This window comes from Paroedura picta, chromosome 9 (genome assembly GCF_049243985.1).
Source record: "Paroedura picta isolate Pp20150507F chromosome 9, Ppicta_v3.0, whole genome shotgun sequence".
Lineage (NCBI taxonomy): Eukaryota > Metazoa > Chordata > Lepidosauria > Squamata > Gekkonidae > Paroedura > Paroedura picta.
The window spans coordinates 37,676,271-37,702,238 of NC_135377.1; the positions used below are offsets into that span (position 1 = coordinate 37,676,271).

The 25,968-nt window shown below is 45.7% G+C and overlaps 1 protein-coding gene across 3 annotated transcripts in view; it reads right to left on the bottom strand.

Moving 5' to 3' along the window:
* Positions 1-25,968, bottom strand: part of RGS20 (regulator of G protein signaling 20) — a 42,258-nt gene that overhangs the window by 6,406 nt on the left and 9,884 nt on the right. Inside the window, exons 2-3 of one of the 3 annotated variants that reach the window (XM_077352410.1) lie at positions 18,261-18,566; positions 779-927 (exon numbers count right to left, since the gene is read on the bottom strand). In XM_077352410.1, the coding sequence (XP_077208525.1) occupies positions 779-927; positions 18,261-18,566 (455 nt within the window). Of the gene's footprint in view, positions 1-778; positions 928-15,679; positions 16,256-16,921; positions 17,075-18,260; positions 18,567-25,968 lie in introns of those variants that run through there. The other 2 variants (XM_077352412.1, XM_077352411.1) reach the window with 2 other exon arrangements.

A 25,968-nucleotide genomic window follows, 5' to 3' on the forward strand; every position in this document is an offset into this window, starting at 1 on the left:
GACAATATATTAGAATTGTTTTCACAGTTTTGGTTCCTATCATCCCACCACAAATGTACTTGGTCTACTAAAGTTGTGTAAGCCTTCCTCCTTCTCATGTGAAGGAGGTTCTAACTGGGTGATGATATATAGTAGGTGAGGGGAACAAACCTGGAGATGCATGGAACTAGAGTGCCATGTGAACTTGTATTTGTAGCTAACTCTCGCCATGCATGAAGTGACTGCCATGTTAAGATGATATAATACCTTAGTCATGTGGACCTCCCAAAATTTGCTTCAAATGCTGAAATACGTGCCAAATGGGTATACTTTACATGTAAGTGAGACAATGAGCTACTTTCTATTGAATCAAAACTCTTGCATCTGTTCTCTCGGGTACAGAAGATCTTCAAGCCCTTTGGATCCATCCAGATTCTTTTTTTTACTTCCCAAGATGTTCATGAAATGCTGGGAATTGAATCTGGATTTTGCATGCAAAACACCTGCTCTGTGACTGAACAATACTCTCCAAATGAGTAGACTAAAAGGTCTTTGAATTATATGGCGCACCTGTTGGGCTGCATTGTTCCTTTTTCTGTTTTGTTTTGTTTTTATCTTGATTCATATATTATTTTATTCTTTTTCACCATGAGACCAACAAAAGAAAGCTATGCAAAAGCTGTCTTTTCTTCCCGCTCTCACTGCCTTGTCGGGTTACCCAGAGGGGCATGTGTTTATGTTCCCATGGTGACTAGCCGTAGTGTCCCTCTGAAGCTTTGAGTACAACCCAGAGGCTTACCAAGAGCAGCTGCAACAGCAGCACCAACAGAAGCAGCAGGCGTTGGAACCTCGATTTCCTTCCTCAGGCTGGGCCTGTGGGGAGCTCGGTGTCTCCTGGGACGCAGAGGTCTGCCGCTTCCGCATTTCCGTCCGTTCTGATCCCATGGGCTGCAAGAGGAAAAATAGGAAGGAAGTGAGAGGAAAAGCAAGACATGCTGAGTTTCATAATTTTGGCAATTAATAGGTGGGATTGATTTTGAGCAAGCAAAATGCTGGTTGCTTGATTTGCGATCCTAATTGGAGGAGAAAGGCTAGGGCCCCCATGTCCGCCCATGATTCTATGATTGATCTGAACTTACAAAGTGCTTTGTATTCTTAAAGCTGCTCATATAAAAGGAAATGTGAAATATGTCCAAAGGTTGCAACACATCTCTGAAGGCCTCTCCTTCCCAGGCAACTGAACTGGGTAGAGTAGCAAAGGAACAGGCAGCAAAAACTTCCAGCACGCCAGAGGATTTTCTGAGTGCCCTAGCCAGAAGCATGCTATGAGCGTCCTCTTCCCCAGGCAGAGTCGGAAGCAAGAAGGGAGTGGGAAGCTGGTGGTAGGAAGAAGCAGAACAGTCTGCCAGCTTTTCTGGAATGGGGCAGCCTCATAGGCTTTATCTGTGACTCCAGAGACCTAAGCCACCCAGGTTCCTGTGTTTTGGAACTGCACAAGTATCTTCCCTTCCATTCAGTTCTGGGGTTATAAATAAGACATTTGCAAGGGAGGATGAAGCAGTTTAGTTAGAGCAGCTTACTGTAGTGGTTAAGTCGCAGCCTCTAATCTGGAGAACCAGGTTTGATTCCCCACTCCTCCTCCACGTGCAGCCAGCTGAGTGACCTCAGGCCACTCACAATTCATTATACTGATGTATAATGGCATTATACTCCATTGAGGTCCCTCCCCTCTTCAAACCACCCCCCCATCTCCACACCCAATGTCTCCAGGTGTTTCCCAGTCCAGAGCTGGCAGCTTTATGGTTAACCTTGAGCCAATTATTATCTCTCAGCATAACAGGGTGGATGAGAGGATAAAATGAAGAAGGGAAGAACAATACTGTAAGAGGCTTCAGGTCCCTATTAGGGAGAAAATAGGGATGCCAGTGGGACCTGGGGATCCCCTGGAATTACAGCTCATCTCCAGACAACAGAGATCAGTTCCTCTGGAGAAGATGGATGCTTTGAAGGGTGGATTCTATGGCAGTGTACCCCACGGAGGTCCATGTCCTCCTCAGACTCTATCCCCAAATCTGCAGATATTTTCTCATGTAGATCTGGCCACCGTACCCCCTACCATCCTGGAAACTCTAGAAGAAAAGCAGGGTACAAATGAAGTAAACTACAACTGAAATAGAGACTTAAAGGCTACTGCTGCACCTGGACTGAAGGCACATTTTTAAAGGTTTCTTCCTGCCTGAGCCTTTCTGGGCCTGGCGAGTAACTGGGCAGAAGGACTAGCTAGGAGCCCCCTTGTTCAGCCAAGAAGCTCACTGGGTATGTGGCACACCCACACCATCACCTTACCTCTCAGGGCTCTTGTAAAAATTGAATCGGGAAGGGCCATGCACATTTTCCTAAGCTCAAAGGATGAAGAAGAAAATAACATTTTTAAGGTAGTTTAAAATGTAATAATAGAAAATGGGTCCTGCTGAAGGTCCTTGGTAATTATTTAAGATGTCACTAGCCTCAGATTCTCTGAGGAGAAGGGATGCCTGTATCCCCAGTTATAGTTTGTGCTGTCTACTTGTCCTCAGCGGAGGCTGCAGACACTTTCTGGTGAGTGATTCTGATTTTTCAAGAAGCTCGTCTTATTTCAGGGGATGTTCAGCACTGCAGTTCAGAGTGTCCCTGTTGGCTTTCTCCCTGCTGTCAATGCCCCCCTATGTTTGGCGAACCAGGCCTGCCACAGCTGTAAAGGGCTGACAAGATGGCTGGACCCAGACTTTCTGCTTAATGGCTGCTCTGGCTCTCACACTGAGTGGGCGCTGTCATAAAGCAGAGGGCATATTGTTGTCTTGTGCATTATTCTGACTTATTTTTTTGTTCTGAAATTAGACAGATTTGATCTTGAGGGGCCGAGCTGGGAGAACACACTGGGAGAAAGAGAAAAGAGGAGGAAGGGCTGGCTTCAATTATGTTGCCTGCTTTCTTGTCATGGAGAATTACAATTCACAGACTTCCTAGCTATTGTGATTGGCATGAAATGTCTTTCTTGTTTTTAACAAATGCTCTGTACTTTTGACAGTTGTAGAGTGAAAAGAAACCCAACACGTCTCGCTAGCAGGGACAAGCAGTCCTGGATCACATGGCCAACCTCCAAATCTTGGCTGGAGCGCTCCCAGAATTACAACTGACCCACAGGCTCCAGAGACCCATCCCCCTCCAAGAAAATGGCTACTCTGGGAGGTGGACCTGATGGCATCATACCCTGTTCCACTCCATGCTGCAAACCTGCCTTCCCCAGGCTCTAGCTACAAAATCTCCAGGAACCCTAATGCTGCCTTTTTGCAATGGCAAAGCGGAACACAGATAAGTTCCCAGCTCTGGGTTGGGAAATTCCTGAAGACTTTGGGAGTGGAGCTGGAACTGGGTGGGATTAGAAGCTGGGGAGGGATCTCAGGGGAGCATAATGTTTTGGAGCCCCACTCTCCAAAGCAGCCATTTTCTCCAGGGGAACTGATCTCTGCGGCCTGGAGAAGAGCTGTAGTTCTGTGAGATCCCAGGTCATCCCTAAGCCCAGAGTATCCCTCTGTGCAGTCCAGCTCACTAGTAGACTCACCGTTCTGTAACACATCTAGTTGCATCTAACCCACCTGCTGAATTACACAGGCAAGAAATGCTCAGGCTAGAATGAATTTGCTCTTGAATTTGGGCACATTCTTCCTTGTCTCTCTTGTACCTCACTGCCCCTGTGCTTATCTCTCTATAACACTTGTGCACATGCAACAAAACACAAAGGACATACTGATGGAGCAATGAAGAAATGAAGAAACTCCAATGAAATCGGAAAGAATAATGTGGCAGAACAGCTACCTTTATGGACCTTTGATACTAATAGACCCAATTATATGACATAAAATATAAGATATAAGGTATATAAAATATAAGAATTAGGTAGTGGGTTGAAGACTGTTTGTATTCCCCCCCCAAAAAAAATCAATTCAGAAATATGTTTACTGAAGAAGTAAAATACGAAAACGAGGTTTTATACCTAGGAACTCCTTCTGAATAAAGCTTTTTGCCATTGCCAGCTTGGAGATTTCTTTTTATATATGTCTAAACAGGTGGCAGGAAGTATATTTTAAAACAAAAATACAGAATAGGCTAAGGCTTTCTCTTGTACACTGCGGCAGCATTTTGATGTGTCAAGCATTTTGCTGTAGCCCAGCATGGACTTAGTTCTATTTAAACACAGCATAATGTCAGATACTGCAGAGTAATGCTAGTAATACAGACTAAAAAGCATATTAATACAGAAGTGAAACATTATTATTAATAAAATATATTATTGACATGTTATATATAACATATAGAAGAAGAAGAAGAAGAGTTGGTTCTTATATGCCGCTTTTCTCTAACCGAAGGTGGCTCAAAGCGGCTTACAATCACCTTCCCTTTCCTCTCCCCACAACAGACACCCTGTGAGGTGGGTGAGGCTGAGAGAGCCCCGATATTACTGCTCGGTCAGAACAATTTTATCAGCACCGTGGTGAGCCCAAGGTCACCCAGCTGGCTGCATGTGGGGGAGCACAGAATCGAACCCGGCGTGCCAGATTAGAAAAGTCCACACTCCTAACCACTACACCAAACTGGCTCTAAGAATATTTTATAACAAAACTAGAATTCCTACTCTGTATTAAATGGAACAAAGAAAGGTAAGTTGCTACCATTGGTGATTTATTTGCTTCCACATATAGCTGCCATAACCTAATGGCCATTGCTTGAAATTTAAGTATCTCCTTGAATACAGTAGCATTTCCTTCCCATAGAAAACCCTAATTTCTTCTTAGTAGGTAATGCAAGTTACATCCTTAAGCAGAGAGAATATTATCTTAGAAAGAGGTGCCTCATAAAGAGAACATCTTTAAAAGACATGCTCTAATTACTTCATCTCCCCCTGCCCAAACAGGCAAAGCTTCTCAGTTCTTGGGATTTTCTTAAAATGCCCCTCCAACACTGCAGACGGGAGGACGTCACCCATCACTAGCATAAAGGCCTTCCTTTGGCTTTTGCTTTCCAAATGTAAGAAATAATCTTCTGGGACTTGAATATATCTAGAGCCGGGAGTGGGGGAAGAAGGAAATTTGGGGAGCTCTGAAGGCCCCAACTGGTGCTCTGTGTCCTGTAAACTTTGTTTAGCCATGAGTCTTGCTTGGTCTATGATGAAATCATGTAGGAATATGGGGGGAAGCTGAAGCTTACAATGTTTCCTCTGTGGCAAGCAACCATTTAGATTTAAAATTGTTGCAAAAGAGTAGGGGCAGTAGCCCATCAGTGGCACTTCTGGCCTCTGTCTTTATCAAACCAGTTTCCAGTGTGATCCATGAGTTCACAATACACTTCAGTGTTTGAACAACAGAGCTAAGAAATTTCAATTGGACCCATTCTAGTATCAGGAAACACGGAGGCCCATACAACATCAGTGAGATTGTTTTAGCACAAAAAAAGCTTAAGAGCCGCTGGAACACAAAAGGCTCCCCTAGCACCATAAAACTTCATTAGACTGGGCAAATCTTTCACCCAGAATTGATACATTCCTACAATGCTCCAGGCTGGAGCTGGAGGTTTGAAAGGGCACCTAAAAGACACCTAAAAGACCCCACCTGTTCTAATGTGTTGCCAGCTACAAACCATGCTCTTCTTTTCAAGCATGGACCAAAAGTTCATCAGCTTTGTTTTTTCACTGTTAATTGTTAGAGCCTCATCCCTGCAGTAATCCACTAGCTTTACCAGGGCTCTTTTGGAATTCTTGACAAAAAGACATTATCCACATAAAATAATGCTGAAATATTCTGAGAAGTTAGTTTGGGAGAGTGGCAATCAACAGCACCAAGTCAATTTGTTAGATCCTTAGTACAGTAGATGAAGAGCATAGGGACCAATACACAGCCCTGCCTAACACCTTTATTTGTTATAATAGGCTCAGTAAGATGGCCATTTCTATTGCATCTGACGCTAAAGTTGTCTGCCTATGGAGAGCACACACAAAATTGAGAAGCCACTTGTTGACGCTTCTAGCTTAGACTATGAATGAACACTTGAGGCGGAGTCAAATGAAGCCTTAAATTCTACAAATGCTGCATATAAGGATGTTATTTTCTTTTAACTATATTTTTCTATAAGGTGTTAAAGAACTAAACAAAGGTCAAGCGTACCTCTGCCCTCCCTGAAACCTCCTTGAAACTGTAATATTAGTTTATCCTGGTAGAGTCAAGAAATAAAATTCTCAAGCAGGGACCTGGTATAACATTTGCTGATCATACTTAAAAGGCTTATTGGCCTATAGATGGCAGAGTCATCTCTTCTCCCTTTCTTAAAGAAGGGGTTTACAACCACCATGCCCCAGCCTTTGACAATTTGGCCAGTGGAGTCAATATATGTAACTGATGAGGCTAGGAAAGGAGCTCACCAATTTTCACATGCTTCGAGAAATTCAGCCATGATTCCGTCCTTCCCCAGAGCCTTCCTTTTTTTAGATACCTGATATGTGAGCTAATCTCTTTTGAGGAGATTGGGGGGGCATGGTGGGCGCTCAATATCATTTATAGTCTGAGGGGGCTGGGAGTGGACATCCTCCTCCATGGCTTTAAAGAGATCCATTCATTAGATGGAATTATTGACTTATGGTGAAGGATCATTCCAGTTTAGGTTTGAAATCAGCTACCAAAATATAACTGAGTTTCTCTCTTTGACTGTCTGAATCAGTGTTCCACCCAGTTCACTCAAGTAAACCTTCTTCTGGGTAACCAAATTCTTAAACCTTTTTTTTACATAATTATAGTTTATTATGAGCTTCATATCTGTGGTTGGCTGGAACATTCTTATAACTGCAGAAAGCCTCAGCAAGGGATTTTTTTTTTTTTTTTGCAACTACACAGGTGCTATCAAGCCAAGGTTTAGCGTAATTAGGGTTTATATAATTTACCACTTCTATGAGGGTGGAATCAAGTCTGGATTGCAAGTAGGACTGCCAGATTCATCAGACCAGCAGATGGGGAAACTTACTGGGAATGGGGAGGGAAGAAGCAGAAAGCAAATGCTGTCAGCCAGAATTGACATAGGCATGTCAGTGATGCTGGGGGCAATGCTCTGGTTTGTGGGCAAAACCTCTATGGTAGAATTAGCTTCTTACCATAGAGTCTTGTCCCCAATCCAGAGCATCATCCCCCAGTGTCACTGACATGCCTATATCACTTCAGGGTGATATAGCAACATTATGTTTACTTCCTGTTTCTTCCCTCCCCACTCCTGGTAAGTCCCTCCAGTTCCTAAGAGACTTAAAATGAGGGGAGAGGCCCAAGCTGGGGGTTTCCCCACCCCCAACTGGGGAATGGCAACCCTAACTGCAAGGGTGCCTGGCTGAGAGAAAAATGCTTTAAAAAGTGAAACACAGCAAGTGCGAGCAGAGTTCAATAATGTTAGTCATGCACTGTTTTGTTTAGCAGTATCTCCACCCTGCCCATGGCTTTCCTAAATTATGACTGGGAAGCTGTCTTCTTTCTCAAGAAGATCAGGAAAGATCTACACCCCCCCCCCCAAACACACATATCCCTCCTTCAGATGCTTTTAAGAATCACTAAAGAGGTCAAGAGTTATCCATTGCTGATCTGCTTCTTCAGTTTTGCCTCCCTGGCCTACTGGTATCGTTTTTGTTCCCTGATTATAGTAACACTTTCAAATTCACACACAAACTCTGCCTGGCAGGGACATTTGCCTGCACACTTACTTGCAAGTCTGTCTACGCGTATGTTCAAGCAAGACATCTGCCTAGTACACAGGGCACCAGAAAGCACAGGATTGTATTTACTTGAACATATTTATGTGGCACCTGTTCACAACAAACTGAAGGCAGTTGCCTACAAGCAAACAGGAAAAGCTCTGCTTAGACAGAATCCAGTGCATCTTTCTCCCCATGTCAGAAAACCAGCGTGAGTATAATCAACACTTTAGACTAGCAGATTTGTCAGTGTCATCTTGCATGGCAAGATCTATAGGTCAAAATTTGAGACTTGTGTCACCTTGAATACTGACAAAGTTTTATTCGAGGTATAAATTTGGCCATTAAACTTTGTTGGTCTTCATGGTGCCATGGGATTCAAACTCTGTTCTGCTGCTTCAGACCAACATGGTGACCCACTCGAATCTAAGAGCTATTGGTGTAACTCTGCTCATTGGTGAATGTTCCTGCAAGTTCATTGCGGTACAATTATTCGTTCTGACTTTTTGGAATCCTAAGTCGGACAACCAAGTGCCAGAATAGCAGTGATGAGAGTGTGTTTCTGGATAGTTCTGAATCCTTTACAATCTTAATGTTCCAGTCAGGATTAGTTACAGTGATAGCACAGAATTGGGACTTTGCTGTTACCATGGTTGGTTGATAATACCCAGATGCTTATCCCTACAAATTGGAAAGAAAAAAGGGACATGACATGCTCAGTGTTTGAAACTGTGCCATGATTGAAATGAAGGGGTGTGCTTAATGGTTTTGCTGGATTAGGATCTGAGCATGGAGCTCTCATTCATTTAATCTCAAGATTGGAATGGATTTAGAGGGTGATCCAGTTTGACCTCTTAATATGGTAGACTTAAATCATCTTACATGAAAGCTCACTCTATCCTCTTCTTTGCCTATTCAACCAATGCCTGGTTTTCAGGCTTCCATTCCAAACATCCTGCTTTGTGCCTTGGTAGTAACAAGCCTAATGAAAACATCCATCCTCTTCATCATACATGGCTGAATTCTTTAAGTTCATGGCCTATGACTCAGGTGTGGGTAAGGATGCACATTTAATGTGGGGCAGAGGTCAGGGCACCTGGATGATGAGTAAATGATACCCCCCAAATAAAACTATATACACACACATCTCCCTAGAAAATGAAAGATGGATCTCCATACTACTGGGCACCCAATTCATCAATGCCACTTAAAATATTTCTCAATCCTCCATGTGAATGTCTTAAATGCATTTATGTAAGGTTCAGAATCAATTGATCACCATACACGAGACAGATTTACTATCTGCTAGATTTTATGTGAGATTTCAGTAAAAAGTAGCACACCAGCCAATCAATTTGAAACTATGGTTTATGGTGGTAAAGCCATCTTTGGTACTCAGTACAAATATTGAGGTCTTATTCTTAAAAGGTTCAGTGATGACTAGAAATGACACTGCCTACCTCATAAAAGTTTTTCCTCTTAAGAAAAATAGCAGCTCAAAAGTGCTCCATGCCTCCATACACATGAAAGCATTGTGTGACATTTCAAAATCCTTTTTAGAGCTGCAGCACAAACCCACCCAGTGACAGAAAGCAGCACCTTCTTACTAATAATCTACAGCCTGCAGGTATACTAAAATGATCTGTCGGTGCAAGGAAGCTTTACATGAGAAACAATTATTTCTTCCAAGTGTGCTGCTTTGTGAGGCTGTCTAATATAGATATTGTGACCCTGCAAGTTCTGAATGTCTCCAGGATTATCTATGCATAGTTTAGTGTTTTCAGAATCATCGTATAAAACTAAAAAGAAGCCTTGAGCAAAAAACAATGCAAGGACACCTGTGCTTGTCATTCAAATCAGCCTCTGTGCCAATAATTGACTTGGAACAAAACGTTCCCCTCCAACTGGCTTTGCTTATTTCTGAACCGTATGTGGGGTGAACCCTATTCAGTTGTGTATAGCTTAATACTTTTGCCCTGCACTTTTACTATACAAGGAGACAGTGATGTCTAGAAGGCAGCTATGGAAGCCTCTTCTGGATCCCATCAAAGCCAAATCTAGTGTGCATCCTACAGCCTCCAGCTTTAGCATGAATGGGCTCCCTACATGCCAGACTGAAGGTATTATGCAGTGATTCGCATCACCAAGAAGTTCTAACAGTTCATACTGGGTGCTGGAATCATGTGGCTTTGTATGGCAGTGACTCATACAGTTATTGTATTGTCTTGAGATCTGACTCAGATAAAATAAAGTTAGAACCCAACTGACATTGTATTGGTTGGGATGCGGGTTTGCATCAGGGTGATTCACCATGGAATGTATTAATCACTCATTCATGCACCTTTCCCCTTGGCGATGACTTGTTAGGAACCTTACTCTACTGTAGACTCTGACAATTGCACTAGAATTCTACAGGTGCATCTATAGCTGTTTAGGGGAATGCATGACCTGCTTACTTTCCAACAAAGCAAGCACAGGAAAAGAGGCAGCGGTGACTCCCAGAAACCCAGTGGAACTGCTGGCTGCAATATCCACAGCATTAGAAGCAAGTCTCCAAAGAGGTTAGTCCTGTGTACTGATCTACTCTGTGCTAGTCTGTATGCAGATAACATTAAAGGTTTATTTGTTTTAGTCTTCATTTCTGCAGTTACCACTACTCAGAAAGAATTTTTTTTTAGGAGGGGGGTAGAGCTCTCACATTTAGTCAACTGGAAGTCTAGAGTTGGAGAGATTCAGGTGTGTAGCCACATTGGTCTGAAGCGGCAGAACAAAGACTGAGTCTAGTCAGAGGCACCTTGATGACCAACAAAGTTCCATTTGGAGTATAAGCTCTCGCGTGCATGCACACTTTATCAGACAGGTATTTGATGACATATGCACACCCACACACAAGCATATGCCTTGAATAAGAGTCAGTCTTAAAGACTTTCATGACTGGCACCTTAAGAAACACATCTGAGATGTGCAAAATCATTCGTTGCCGCATGAGAAAGATTCTGAGGTAAAATGAAAGCAGGTAAGCTCATGCTGTTTCAATAGCAGGATAGTATCAAGGAGTACTTCACTATTGATGGTAGTAGTGGAACAATGTATATAATGTTTTCCAGCAGGGGTGGACAGGATCCTCAACATGAGGATCCCATCCAGCCACACATGCTTAAAATCTCCGCAATTAGGAAACATGTTTCACTCTTGCACGGAAATCAAGAGGCTCTGGAAGTGTTTCACTTACAATTGCCCAGTTAGCCCAGTTTTGTTGAATTTTGGAAGCTGAGCAGAGTCAGATAGGAGACCTGGGTAGGAAAGCACCAAGCAAGTACAGGGTTGATATGCGGAGGCTAGAAACAGCAAACTACCTCGGAGCTTCTCTTGCCTTGAAAACCCTAAGGCAGGGGTAGTCAAAACTGTGGCCCTCCAGCTGTCCATGAACTACAATTCCCATGAGCCCCTTCCGGCAAATGCTGGAGGGCCGCAGTTTGACTACCCCTGCCCTAAGGAGTCTCCCTAAATGAGCTGTGACTTGATAGCAAAAACAAGTAAAAATAAATAAACCTTATGACTGTGTTCCAGGTTATACCATATTTAACAGACTTCAATTTTTGTTGAAAAAAAAATACAGGTTCCCAGTGGCACACAATCATTAGCTGACCCATCGTTTCAGGTACCTCCTAAGTCTAGCATTGTATTTGACCGAAATATTCTAAACCAGCTGGCAGGACTTCAGCCATCTAGCCAGACTGCGAACCCGACTCCTCAACATCCTCCGGGTCCTACTCCCAAAATGCATGTTATGAATCATAAGAAACACCAAAGTAATGAGAAAGAAACAGAAAAACGCCGCAACTTTTAAACACGTATTTTATTAGCACTTCTCCAATTTTTGTGGTAATAGAGGTAGCCAGAATTGGCTGGGTGAGACACTCACCCCAGATTCTACTCATATTCATAGCTATTTGGAAGTTTTCGGCATATCTCTCCAGTCATAATGCATTCACACTATTCTGTTCCTTTCCTGAGCTCTCTCTTATGAAAGCAAGGGAGTAGAGTTTTGCCTTAGCTTGTTTCATGTTAATGACATTGCATATAAAGGCCATTTTATCATATCTTTTACTCATTCTAGTGAAGGATCAATTTTAGATGCAGAAGGAATTGCCATAAGAAAATTAAATGCGAGAAAGTCCCACTGAAGTCAACTGTCTTTGCATTTCACCTGATATTTAAAACAATCTTATTCATACAGAACTATTCCATTAATTATATGGCAACAAATTCAGGATTGCCACCAAGTGACAAGGAAAATCATGGGTCCCTCCTCTGTTACTCTCCAATTAATTCACTGTGTCCTCCTGGGTTGCCGGTTGCCAGCGGGCAGCTGGGGGAGGGGGGTTTAGGGGAGTGAGTGAGTATGGGGGGTTATTGTTTTGTGTTGTATATCTTAAATGTTTTGATCAATTTTTGTTGTGAGCTGCCGTGAGCTGGTTATGTCAAGAGCGGCAGCAAAAGAAGGCAAGCCAATTCCACAGAACATAGAGAACAGACAAGAAATTGACGTGGATATTCAATAAAGTTCTGCTTAATCGTTGGTCAGTTGTCTTCTCCAAATATACACAACAAGGAGTACAGCTGAAATGGATTCTGGATATTTCACAAGTCAGTTTTCAAAAGTAATGCTTTTCCTCAGTGGCTAAACCACTCTCCTTGAGCATCTACAGGTTCTTGCATGAAACTGGGACTCAACGGTATACAGATATAAGAAACTAATAAAATAAATATCCCCTCATTAAGAAGCAGCAATCAGCCATGTCTGCTTTTAAAAATAAATGTCTGCTTTAAAATAAATGTGTGCACACTTTATGCTTTTTAAAATAAATCGACTGAATAAAATAATGTTTTATGCATTGTTTTTATTTTACCAATGGCTTGTTATGCTAGTTTGGTGTCCTTGCAACCTGTTGTTTTATTGTGAGTCACCTTGAGTCTAAAGAGACAGGGCCAGATAGAAATATTCATAACATAGAAACATAACATATCCTTGATCAATGAAGTTGTATCATATATGTGCCACAGCAGGTTCTACATTTTAGATGAACACTACAGGAATGACAAAGAAAAGCATGCATACTCTGCCACCCTAATTCAGCTGCTTGACTGCCAACATGGTATCAGGCTATGATTTCTCTTGTGAGCATATAAATTTGAATGCACATCTGACCCCAGCCACAAATATACACACCTTTTTTGACAAGGAACATGCCCTGTCAAGGGAAGTTCAGCAGTTCCACTGGCAGCTAAATACTCTGCTTCTTAAGAGGTCATTTTTCATTTTAAAAGTGTGGGGTTGTTTTATCCTGGGCTACAGAGTGTGCCTACATTTGAATTTTAGCTGCTTGTTACACTGCTAATGTTTGGATTCTTCTGTTAGCTTTACTGTATTTATTGGGACTGTACTTTGTGTGGGTTTATTGTTATGGGATTGGGATAGAGTGTTTTAATTTCTAAAGGATGCCACCCAGGCAATCCTGGGCGGGAGTGCAGAAATATTTCAAACAAACAGCTGCATCAGGGGATGTTGTTTGAATTAGCTGGTAGTTTACTTGATGTTGCATATCATATCAATGGTGTTGGAATTTATGTTTATAAATAAATAGGGCAGATTATATTTTCAAAAAATTGCCTTTGATTTCAATTGCAGCCATTTCTAATTGCATATTTAGAGTCACTGGACTTTTGCTTTTAGCAGCTCTCTCTAATTTTCATTCCTTTCAGTGGCTCCTTCCACACAGAGATAATTTCCAGAGTAGCTCCAGTTGCCAAGGCAAGGCAGCCAGGGGGAAGCAAAACCTCCATGTGGAAAGGACCACCTTCTCCTTTATTCATGGAAGACAGATTACACAACCTGGCATAGGAACTTTGGAGGATGAAGTTGGGTGTTGAATACAGGTATAATTACTTTCAGAGCCTGTGCAGGCCAGACTCTGAAAATCCTTACTTTCTTATGTCAAAATCAAAACATATTCCAAACAAGCTGTGTGTTTAGGATTGGTTATGTAAGAGAGCAGAATAAAACTGAGAATGGGCTGGAATGTTGTTTCTTGTGGGACTGCCACAGGGAAATGCTACTAAGTAGTGGGGATTTTTGAAAATAGCACTAAGCAGACTTGGAAGTTGCTTAGTGCTATCTGCACAAATTACTGCTACTGGTAGTATCTAGCTTTGGCTGGGAGGTTCTGTTATACTACCTTTTGGTGACATTCAGGCATGAGCTGAAATGTGTGGAAGGCAGGCAGGCTTGTCTATTGTAAAGGTGAGAACTGGAACATTTTTTCATTTTCCAGTCAGGCTCCCTGTCAATCAGGGTTGAATTGCACAGCATCAAGACAGAGAGTGATCGGTTTGCCTTTGCTTTTCTTTTCTTACAGCAGTGCCAATATTATACAGGGGTGAATGGCACCCACTTCTTCATGGGTATGTGAGAGAGTAAAGAAGGCCCACAGGACATGTGATACGAGCTTCTTTTATGGCCATAGCTCCTGAGGATCCAGTCTCCCTGTATGCATGCCCCTGTGCCATCTACCCTCCATTTCCTGTCCATAGCAGACCAACCACCCGGCTTATTTACACAGGCCAGCCAGCAGTTGCATGCAGGTTTACAGGGAAAGTCCTCTACGCCTCCGGATGCCCTCATCGTCCAGCTATGCCAGGTTCTCCTGAGTTCCAAAGGCTGCCCTCTAGAGGTAGTTAGAGAGAGAGGCCGCGGCAGGAACGGCCTGTCCTGATCTATGTGTTGGTGATTGAGCTTTCTCCGCTAATTTGGACAAAGGAGCGGAGAGAATGACAGGCTCGGCCAAACGAGCGTGTCATTCACACAAAATAGGAAAATCCAAAGAGAAAGGAGCGTCCTACGCAGCACGAATCCGCGCGCAATTTGTACCGAAAGTAAGGCGGGCGGCTGGCTCGAGCTGGGGCGCCTCCGAATCGAGAACGGGAACGGCTACGGAAAGCAAGCGGGCAGGGACGAGGGAGCGGAAAGAGCCGCACGCAGGCCACAGGCGCCTCCCTAGAAATGCAACCAACACCGGGACACGCATAAGGCTCCTTTCTAGTGCGACCTCATTCCTGACCATAAGTGTGTTCTCTCGCTCAGTCGAGGGGATCTCAGCACCCCGAGGGCGGGCAGGGATCTCTCGGTAGGTGGCCTGCATAGGTCTGCTTCCACTATCACCCAGGTAGCGAGGGCGCTTCTTAGGCTTGATGCACCTGGATGCCCAGAAAAGCGACAGACCCCCCCCCCCCCAACCCCGTTGCACCTTCCTTCCCGAGACACCGGCGGAGCCATCTCCTCCGCTCTACTCTTTCCCGAAGCCAACTTGGGTATTGTCCCTCGTTCCCGAGGATGGCAGGAAGCTCCTGGCCAACCGTGTCCTCTCCTCCCCTCGCCTTCCTCCTGCTGCTTTCCACCTTAACGCCTTTCCCAGGCTCCTAGATGAGATCCCTGTACTAGATCTGGTCCTGAAACCAAAGACAAGAAAGTCACGACCATTCGCCTTCTGCTCCAGGACAGTCGGCATCCCCCGACCGACCTCTTCCGAAGCGACACCGTTTGCCCTGGGCTGCCAGCAGGCAAAGAAGCTCAAGGACCTGTGGCATGTAGATCTCGAATCGGCGGCCGAGACTAGAAATCTCAGCCAGCCCGCCTCTGCCCCAGAGGTAGGGGAAGTAACCCCTTACGGGTAGACTAGGGAGCTTCCACCCCCACGCTAGGAAAAAGAAGGGGCTACGTTTGCTACCCCTGCCCAAAGAGGGAGACGGCTAGCGCTAAACGGATCCAGGCGACTTTGAGTAGACCCCCAACCCGCACGCTCGGGCAGAGAGAGAGAGAGAGAGAGAGAGAGAGAGAGAGAGAGAGAGAGAGAGAGCGCTAGAGCTCGCGGGGGGACTTACAATTTCCCCTTGGATCTCGGGCGCTGGGTGGAAATCTTTGCATGGCTCACATCCGTTAGTAGCGCCAGGCTCTTCAGCCGGGGACGGCGGCTCGCCAGCCATGCGCATGCGTCCCGAGCTTGGCTTGGCTTGCCTAAACTAGGCTAGTCGGCTCGGTGGGTTGAAGCTTCCCCAGACGGGCTTGTCCGCCCCCCCCCCCCTCAATGTCCTGGGTCCCCCCGAGCGTCGCTTGCGACGGGGCGGGCAAGAGATCGGTGGAGGAGCCGAAGCCTCGCCGAAGGACCTCCCGAGGCCCCTCTTCGCCTACAGGCGGCCGCGCCGGCCGCTCTCCTTTCAGTACCCTGGACAGTTCCGGGCAAGCCGCTCCCGGCGCCGCCTGTTGGCGCCGGGCCGGCAGGGGGGGCGCGGAGGGGGTCCGGCTGCTGCTCCCCCTCCCCAGACCTGCTCGGGAAGCACCGCGGCCCCGCGGGGGGGGGGGACCCGTGTGTGCGCGAGCGAATGCCAGCCGGGCACTTGACATCTGGCGCCGCAAACATCTGCCACGAACTCAATGTGGAAACGGAGGGGAGGGAGAGGGCCGGGGGGGGGGGCGGCTCCTGCCTCTGTTTGGACCCCCTCCCCTGGGAGGAGAAACGGAGGCATCAACAAGCCTGTTTGTGTACGGAGAGGGGCGGGGGAGGGCGGGGGAAGGCCGCCGCTCTGCGGCAGCCCTGGGCATTGGGGGCGCCTCTCCTCGTCCCCCTTTCGCCTGATTTCTTTTTTTTATGTTGCTGTTGTTGTTATTATTGTTATTGTTATTATTATCTGGTTGCAAACCAACACACAAACCAGCCAGACAGTCGCCCTTCGCCAGCTGCCCTGTCTCCTTCCTTGTCCTTCTTTCATCCGACGCCCTGGGGCGGGAAGCGCCGAATCAGCCCCTCCGCAGCGCCGTCTTGGGCAGTCTGGCGTTCAAACCTGGAGAATCTGGCCCCAGGACCGTCCCCGGGGTGGGGGGGAGGTGTCGCCGTCGCCGCCAGGCTCGCTGCGGGGCGGCAGGTGCTGGGCGAGACGGGGCGGGCCGGAGGTCCCAAGACACGCGTTCCCTCGGCCAACGAGCGGCCCACCCAGTGGCGCCGGGGCGGGCTGCCTTCGGACTAGCAAGTCCATTTCTTTTGGAAGCCTCCCTCTTCGCGGGGGGGGGGGGGTAGGAAGCGGCGCGCCGTTTCCCCGATACGGGAACTGATTCGAGACCGAAATCACCTTCGCGTCATTTCCTCTCGCAGGGCAGGAGCCGGGAGACATCCCTGGCTCCCGGGGAGGGGGGGGAGATCGGGGGCGCCTTCGTGAGCCCCCAATGGAGGCCGATGGAGGCCTGGAGGCCGATGGAGGCCTGGCTTCCTGCTCTCCCACCGACCTCCCGAGGGGCTCAGCCCGATCCAGGTTCCAGAGCAGCAGCTCTAAAGGCTGCCTGCCCCTTCGGATGCACCGCCCATTTAAACCGAGGGGGCTTGTCTTGTCTTCATTCACAAGGAAGTTCCGGATTCCGGCTGCAGGGTCAGGTGTCTGCTCCACTTCAGGTGTCTGCTCCATGACAGCCGCTCCACCCCCCCCCCCAGCTCATTTTTGCAGTCTGCTTCTAGATCTTAAAATGTGAAGCAGAGGGGTTTTCGCAGCCAATTTAGGGCCCATTCTGCATACATAGGAGAATGCACTTTCAATGTGCCTTTGCAGCTGGATTTTCCTGTGCTCTCCTTGGTTAGAGCAAACGCTGGCAGGGGCTCATGGGAATTGTAGTCCATGAACATCTGGAGGACCACAGGTTGACTACCCCTGGGTTAGAGGACACATGTCCCAGTGGGAGCAGGACTCCCTAGTGGTCAGCCCCAGAGCCTGTTCTCAACCCATGGGACCCTGCTTCATCCCAGCCACAGTTACTCAGCCACTCTTGTTTATATGACATGGTGGAGATAAAACTGCTGATGGAGGAAAGCTGGAACAAACAAATCAAACACAAATGGCTCGATTTATTTGCCTTGCTGATTTCCTACCTCATTATCCTCTCCTCCATGTTACCCTCACAAGAATTTGATGAGGTAGGCTAGGTGGACAGAGTGTGCCTGGCTCAGAGTCACGCTGCCAGCTTCCAGGGCACAATGGGGCTCTCAACCTGATTTCTCAATCTGACCCCTTAACCACTCCATCATGCTGGCTCTCTGAAAAGCATGTCTCTCATACAGAACTAAATACGGCCACCTACAGGGATGGGGGGGGGGAGTGAGGAACACACTAATAGTACGAATAGCATCCACAGGCGGTCTGCCTCAGGACTCCAGATGTTTGGCATAACATATGAAGGGTATTACCTGCTTGTCTTCTTTTGGAAACTGAGGGCTGGTATCCATGGCTCAACATTCCTATTCTCCAGTGGGTAAGGGTTCCAGATAAACCCTCACTTTTAGCTTTGGAAATAAGCTACCAAATGTAATACTCTTGCTGAACATGGATGACCTGCTGCCGCACAGGAGGGTGGTATATAAATTAAATAATAATAACACCCCTCCCCCACAAGAGTAGAGCCTTTCTGAAGAGTGGTACTCACTTCAATGGATTGTTTGGGGCGAGTCCCATCATGCTTCCCAAATGTTGCTGCTTTACATTGAGGGCATCTCAGAGTCTCTGTAGAAATGCAGCTGCGTGAGGCCAGCTCTACCAAGAGGCCTGCTAGCAAGGTGTCGAGAGGGCCCAGAGCTGCTGCTTCCCTCCGGAGCAGAATCCCCTTCCGGAAGGGTGAGATCTTAAAGAAGGTGGCTGCTGGAAAAGATGGAAGAAGGAGAGGATGGCAGGACAGAGGCTGAAAGGATGGCCTGGAAAAAATAGGGAATGTTGGCAGAAGAGTTGAAAGGAACTGGGGAATCAGGAGAGAAGTATGAGAGAGTGGAAGGAGAGAGAGAGAGAGAGAGACATGAAACAAAGATTACCAAACCACTCAGACAGCTTAATCTAAGCAACTGGGAAACGTCTTGGCCTGATGTTCAGATTAACACTTGGATTAGCGATCCTGGACAGACAGACTTTGGCCCTGTTTAGCTCTGCTTCACTCCACCTGAGTGTAGGCTGTTGTTTGCTAGGGTCCTGCTCTCAGTAAAGCAGAACAGCCGAGAAATGGGAGAAAGAGTCTGATGGAAAATCAGGAATCATTTGTAAAATCAGGAATTGTATGAAAATCTGTGGAGGTTTTGCCTGTTCATATTTAGGGCATGGTAAAGTCACATGCTCTCAGTCATCTCCTTTAGCACCGAATCTGAAGTTCAGGGGAAGTGCCTTGCCCTGACTGGGTAGCACAGGAAAGCCCAAACTTGTCAGCTCCTGGGAGCTAAACTGGATCAGCCCCACTTAGTGTTTGGATGGGAAACCCCCAAGGAAGTCCAGGGTCACTGCTCAGAGGCAGGCAATGGCAAGCTACTTCTGAACATCTCTTGCCTTGGAAGTCCCATAAATCAGTTGGGAATTAATGGCAAAGAAGACACTCTCATGCTTTCAGTCATGTGCTTCAGCACTGAATCTGAAATTCAGGGGAAGTACATTAGAAAAAAAAGGCTCAGCATGAGCATGCAATACGCACGGGGAGGACTAAATCCACTGAAAACCTATGCTGATGATGCATGCAAATGGCATTCAGAATGCCTTCAGGTGTAGTACCCGTTGATGCAGTGACATAAGCACAGAAGGGGGAAAACATTATCGAGAACTTTATGCAGCACTGGACATCTCTGAAGCATGCCAAGGAAACTCAGAAAGTCTGGGCAATCTTCCCCTATGGCCTACTGTTCAACTTTCCGAGATCAAAACATTGTTTAACATCTTTATAAATGACATGGTTGAACATTTTTGGAATAGTGGCTGACATCCTCCCATATTAGCTAACAAACATATCTCCTTACTGCTGCACGCAGATGATGCTGTCCTGTTATCAAGAATGCCAAATGGATTGATGAGGGCCTTGGTTTTGCTGGGTACTTGTTGCCGAATGAACCAGCTAGAGGTTAACCATTCAAAACAAAGATTAAGGTCTTTGCTAAGAATCCTAAAACATATATATGGAGATTCAATCAATCACCCATAGAATGGGTCCGATATTATAAATATCTGGGAACACTATTCCAATCAAATGGCCATATAAACTCCCATATATCATATATTTCCCTGAATGCCCAGAGAAGTTCAGGTGTCATTCAGTAATTCTTTTGGCACAAAGGTAGGCATAACATTCCAGCAGCCCTTAAGCTGTTTTAGGCAAAACCTCTTGCACAGATGATGTATGCGGCTCCATTGTGTATAAGCACCAATTCTCCAGCCTAAAAAAACACAGGCTAAATTTTTGAGATCCTTACTCGAGATACCAACCAGCATTTTCAATGCTGCAATTGAGGTGGAAACTGGAATGTATACTGTCCAGACCAGAATGTGGATATGTATGTCCATGTACTGGTTAAAATTGCTTTTTTCAACAAAGGATTTGCCTCATCTAATGATATCTGATTCATTGGTTAAGCCATGGATATCCGCTCTTGAGAAAAAAACTTTGCTCATATGGTTTATCAAAACAGTTAATACTATCTCTTGGTTTCAACCAAGCAAAGGAGACCATAAAACAAAGAATCTTGGATATCTACCACCAACAAGACTTCAGTCAAGTAAAAAATCCACTTTCCCCAACGTCTCCCCTTAATAATTTGAGGCCATTACCTTATCTATCTAATCTAAGTATCCCAGATGACAGGAAATCATTTATGCTTCTACAATATAATATGCTTCCATCCACTTTTAGGAAAGGCTTATTCAAAAAAATACCTATCTATAATCGTTTATGCATCTGCATCTGCCAAATGGGAGCACTGAGACATCAGAACACATATTACTCCAATGTAAATTATACAATAAAATCAGGAGAGCTTATTTTATTGTCCCCACAGAATAGGTCCAATTCGGTGGCAATTAAAAACATGTTGTCAGATAAAGACACTGAAATAACTTCTGTTGTTGCCAAATTTGCTTGGAGGGCTATCAAAACAAGGAAGAGCTGGGTGAATTTGGGGCAACTTAAGTAAAGATAGTTGCTAGAGATAATGCATGTGAATTTAAAAATGTAATTTTGTTGATTCTTACCGCTGGAATATTTTAAATTCTATACTATTTTAATTACCAATGAATACTTTTATGTGCATTGTAATTTGACTACTGGTCTAGTACTGTAATAAGGACTATGAACAATAGTCTACAATAGTCTACAAAATACTACCATTGCACCTGTGCAAAACCAATCAGGGAAGCTTTTCTAAGTGGTAAAGGGTTGCCATGTTCGATTCCTGTCCAGTGGCACCTTTAAGATGAACACAGTTTTCTTTATTTTTTATTTTTTGTTTATATTTTAATTTATATTCTGCCTGTTCCCATTAAAGCAGGCTCAGGGCGGTTGTTAAAAACATCACAAAATTAAAACACAACATTTTATTCAAGTTATAACCTTTTGTGTACACCCACACTAAAATTGATGTCACCCTTCAAGTCTTGGATTCTGCTGTTAGAACAGGTCAAGATCAAGATGTATTAAGAGTCCAGGCATGGTCTGGACAGGAACAAGTTACATGGAGAAGTGTGTCCGGCCAATTGCGTTGCAAGTATGTTTTGGCTCAAGGCACATTGAACAGAGGAAAGCTAGAATATGAGGGTGTTGGAATTTATTGTACTAAATAGAACCTGCCAGCAGGTGTCATTGCAGGCTTAAGATAAAATTGTGATACTCTTCATAACAAGCAGGCAGCATTCTTGTGTGAGACTAAATTTGCCTTTGAGTCTCTCTTTCATTACTTATGTGGATATCTGAGCATTCTTAATGCAGAAAAGAAAGCAGAAGAGCATTACCTGTCATGGAAATGAACATCCTGGTCAGTGTGGGTTTCAGATCCACAGAGTAGAATCTCTTTCTAGTAAGGGCTTCTTGGAGCCTCATACGAAGACACTCATTTTGAATGCTTGTATCCTAAACAGTAATGACTGAGGAAGGCACTGGCAAACCACCCCGTATTGAGTCTGCCATGAAAACGCTGGAGAGCATCACCCCAAGGGTCAGACATGACTCTGTGCTTGCACAGGGGATACTTTTACCTATACCTTTATCCTTAACACATTTACTTGAGAACCGAATCTAACTGATCTCAATTGACTAGAATCAACGTTCTTCAGCATGCTCCATGGCCTCTTCAGCTCTTCTTCAAGGCAGGAATCTGAAGAAAGCTTTGACACAGAGATGTCATGACTATGTAGATGGGTGCTGCATAACCCAAAGCTTCCATTGCCCCCCTGCAAAACTGATCTTTAAAAGCTCAGCACAACGACATTGCCGGGGTAGATCTTTAAAACAACATTGGTCCTTGTATGTGTGGAAGTAGTTTCCTTAAGAATCTGTTGGAAAATAACGTCCTGAGTTTTATTGTAAACCACTGAAAAAGCCCAGGCTTGGGCTGAATTTGCATGGAGCTTTTATTCCAATCCCAGGTTGATTAATTCCCTGCTGTCTCCACTGAATGTGATTTCCATTTTGATTTTGTCCGGTTTAAATTTTCTCTCTGCAACAAACATGATTGATCCAGAGTGACCCTACCTTTCCCCCACAATATCCTAGAGTGGATATAACCCTCAATATTTGAAAAATCGACATGAGAAAGCATGCAGATTTCTGCCTGTTCTGAACTTGCTGCTGAGCCTCCATGATAGAGAAGCCCTGATTGGCTTCAGTTCAAAGGCTTTCTCGTTCCCAGGCTGCAAGCTTGCCTTAAAGGGGAAGCCCTAACTTCTCTTGGCAGAAGCTCCAGAAGCCCTAACTTCTCTCAGTAGAGATTTCCCTCTTGGTTTTTTTCTCCCTCCTCTGCTGTCTCCAATCCTCTCCCCCCCTTCAAGTAAAGAAATAACGAGGCTGCTGCTGCGCTTAGCTCCCCCTTCCCCTTCTGAGCTTCCTAATCACATGCAGAAGATTTTTCTGTTTCAATGGGGAGTGGGAGGGGATAGAGGAAGACCTGAGTTCAAATTGATCTGGATTCAGCAGGATCCACAATGGAATAAATAATGTAAGTGCAGGTTCAGCCTTGGTGTAGCCAGCTTGGTGTAGTGGTTAGGACCACCTACTTCTAATCTGCTGAGCCAGATTTGATTCCTCTCTCCTCCACATGCAAACAATTGAGTGGCCTTGGTCTCATCACAGCACTGATAAAGTTGTTCTGACCAAGCAGTGATATCAGGGCTCTCTCAGCCTCACCCACATCACAGGATGTCTGTTGTGGGGAGAGGAAAGGGAAGGCGAATGTAAGCCACTTTGAGACTCCTTTGGGTAGAGAAAAGCAGCATATAAGAACCAACTCCTCTTCTTCTAAAAAAGAAGTTTTATTTTAAATTCCATTTCAATCTCTCTAAAGCAATTTCAGTTACAGTTTGGGGCCATGTGGAAACAGGGCTGCTTATCTATTAGCAAATTATCAGTGTAATCCTAAACAGAGCAACACAATTCTAAATTGATTGCAAGATCCCTCTCTGCTTAGGACTGCCCTGTGCATCCATCTGCATCCCCTCAATCATTTTCAGTGATGGTTTGGAAAACTGGTAAATATGTGGCTTACAGTAACATGCTGTATGTGAGGCTGCCTTTGAAAAATGTGCAGAAACATCAGTTGGTGCTGAGTGTGGCACCCAAATTATAGGCAGGGCTGCATATAGGAACCGAGTCACTCCTGTGGGGGAGTGGCTGTCCATCTGTCTATACTGGCTGTCCATCTCGCCCAATGCCAAGTGCAGGTTCTTGGCTTGAAGACCCTCAGTGGCTTGGGGCCAAGGCATTCAAAGACAGTCTCTAGGTCTAGTCCATTGGTTGAAATCCTGTTCTCAAGGCCTGCTCTCTGTGCCTCTACCTTCAGAAGTGAGGCAGGTGATGTCCAGAAACCGTGCCTTTCCAGTCTTGGCACCTTGCCTTTGTAATCACTTCCCCCATTATTTTGTATCTGAAGCCCTACCTTATTTTCCTTTAGACATCATATAGAAATATTGTCCTTTAGTGTAGTTTTAACTACTGCAGGTTTCCATTTTTTAAAACTTGGTTTATAGTTTGTTCCTAGTCTAAGTATTAGTCAATCGATATCATTTTAGATTCCTTTGTTTGTTTTGTGTACCACCTTGATGCCTTGGCATGTTTTTATTAGTTTGCTTTGTCCTTGTGGACTAGTTTTTATTTTTGTGGTTGGTTTTTATTGTCTGAGCCATTTTTGTTGATTTGTTTTAGTCCAATGGGGCAACATATACATCATCTTAAACCCCACCCGTGGCTCCGCGGGCGCCACGGACTAAATAAAGCTGTAAGGGCTTAGGGGGAGGAGTTAGGGCAGGCTCTGTCCGGGATGACGAAGGGTGCCGATTGGCCCCTTCCTCCGGACAGACCATCGGCGGGGCCAATCTGCAGGTGCGAAGCGCCTGCCGATTGGTGACGCTGATTGCCGCCCTGCCGCCAAGGGAGCAATTGCGAGCCACACACAGCGCGGCTCGCAATTGCTCTCTTGCCGGCGGCCTGACGCGGCAAGAGGCGCAAAGTGCCTCCGACGCTTCAGGCCGCTGTGAAATACGTATTTAGCACCCGCTGTATTGTGAGTACAGCGGGCTTGATTACTAGTCTAAATATATAAGGAAAACTAAACAAGGAAAATTTCCCTCCTTAATGGAGAGAGGTGTCTTTGCCTCTCTTAGACCCATTATGCACGGCGGCCACTTTGCCGGGTGGCCGCTGTGTTATTCCCTGTATATGAATGGGGGCAGTGCTCCCTGGAGTATGGGGATACCCCAGCATAGCGTGCGGACATGCACTGTGCAACAGGGCCAGGAAGCCTGGGACGCTTCCGGGGAGTGTAAGTGGCAGCAGACGGAGGAGAGTGGGGAGAGGCCGGGCCCCCACCATATGCTACAGCAGGGGCAGGGGGATGCCCCTGCCGGCTCCGCGGCTCCATGGAGATCGCAGGGGTGTGCGGTGTCCCTACAGAAACACTGTAGGTTGGGGCCGGGCGGGCCGAAAGGCCCGGTGCTGTCAATTATGCACAGTGCTGGCCTGCCCCAGCCCCTGCCAGAGCCCGCAATATCCCGGGGACTGTGGAAGATCCTGCATTGGGATAACGCAGGCCTTCTGTGTCTCTGGGCCGGGCCATGCCTGCGCTGGTGGTGGGTGGGTGTATAATCGGGGATTTTCCCCAATGCCCTGCCACCGCCAGTGTGGGCATTCCGTCCCATGCATAATGGATCTTAGAGAGGGTTGGAAGCAGGAGACAGTGAACCAACGGCTGACAGAATGCAAGGATAATAGTGATCTTTGGGGAATATGGGATCTACAGCGCTGTAACATTTTTGCCCAAGCACAGCAGCAGAGGGACCTTTGACAGCAGGACTGGTGACTGTACAGTTGGGAGCTCCTGTTTGACAAGGTTTTACTCAGTAGAGGACTCCATGCACAAGGACTGTGGGGCAGCCTGTAAGAACAGAAACTCTTATGTAGAATCTAATAGCCCAGCAAGCAGGTTAGCAGTTCCGTCTCGAGGAACACTGTTTGCATGCGGGCACAAGACTAACTCTCAAATTGATCTTCCTGCCAGGGATCCTGCCAAGCTCATCCATTCCAAATTCCTGCAGGGGCTTTGAAATCAACCAAGACAGATTTCTTTTTGCCTCCCACTCCGGGTCAAAGAGATAGACTCAGGAAGTACAGCTTGCTAATTGGGCCCATGTAATCATTAGATGTAGCCTTTAATGCAGCGAGCTGACAGGAAGGCAGCCTTAACATAAAAGAGAAATGGAAGGCCTCATTAATGGTTTCTTTTAGGATGTGTTCAAAATGCTTGAAGACCAATAAGCACAAAGTGCCCTCTAAGCTGTCACAACAACTCTTGCTTAAATGGATGGCTAGAGCAAAGTTTCACAGGCAGAGCTAGCCCTAAGCTGGGAACTAAAGTGGACCTGATCCAGGATGTGTGATGGACAGGAGGCTGCCCTGCCCCTGAGGGGTAAAACAGCCACTCAGCTGAGCCTATGATAGTGGTGCTCCAGCATTCAATTGCCTTTAGAGTTTAGAGTTTGCTTTTAATTAATTTACTGCAATAGGATTTTGCAAAAAGACAATAACTGATTGCAGGCATTAATACAACCGAGAGACCTTTAGAGCAGGGGTAGTCAACCTGTGGTCCTCCAGATGTCCATGCATTTGCCGGCAGGGGCTCATGGGAATT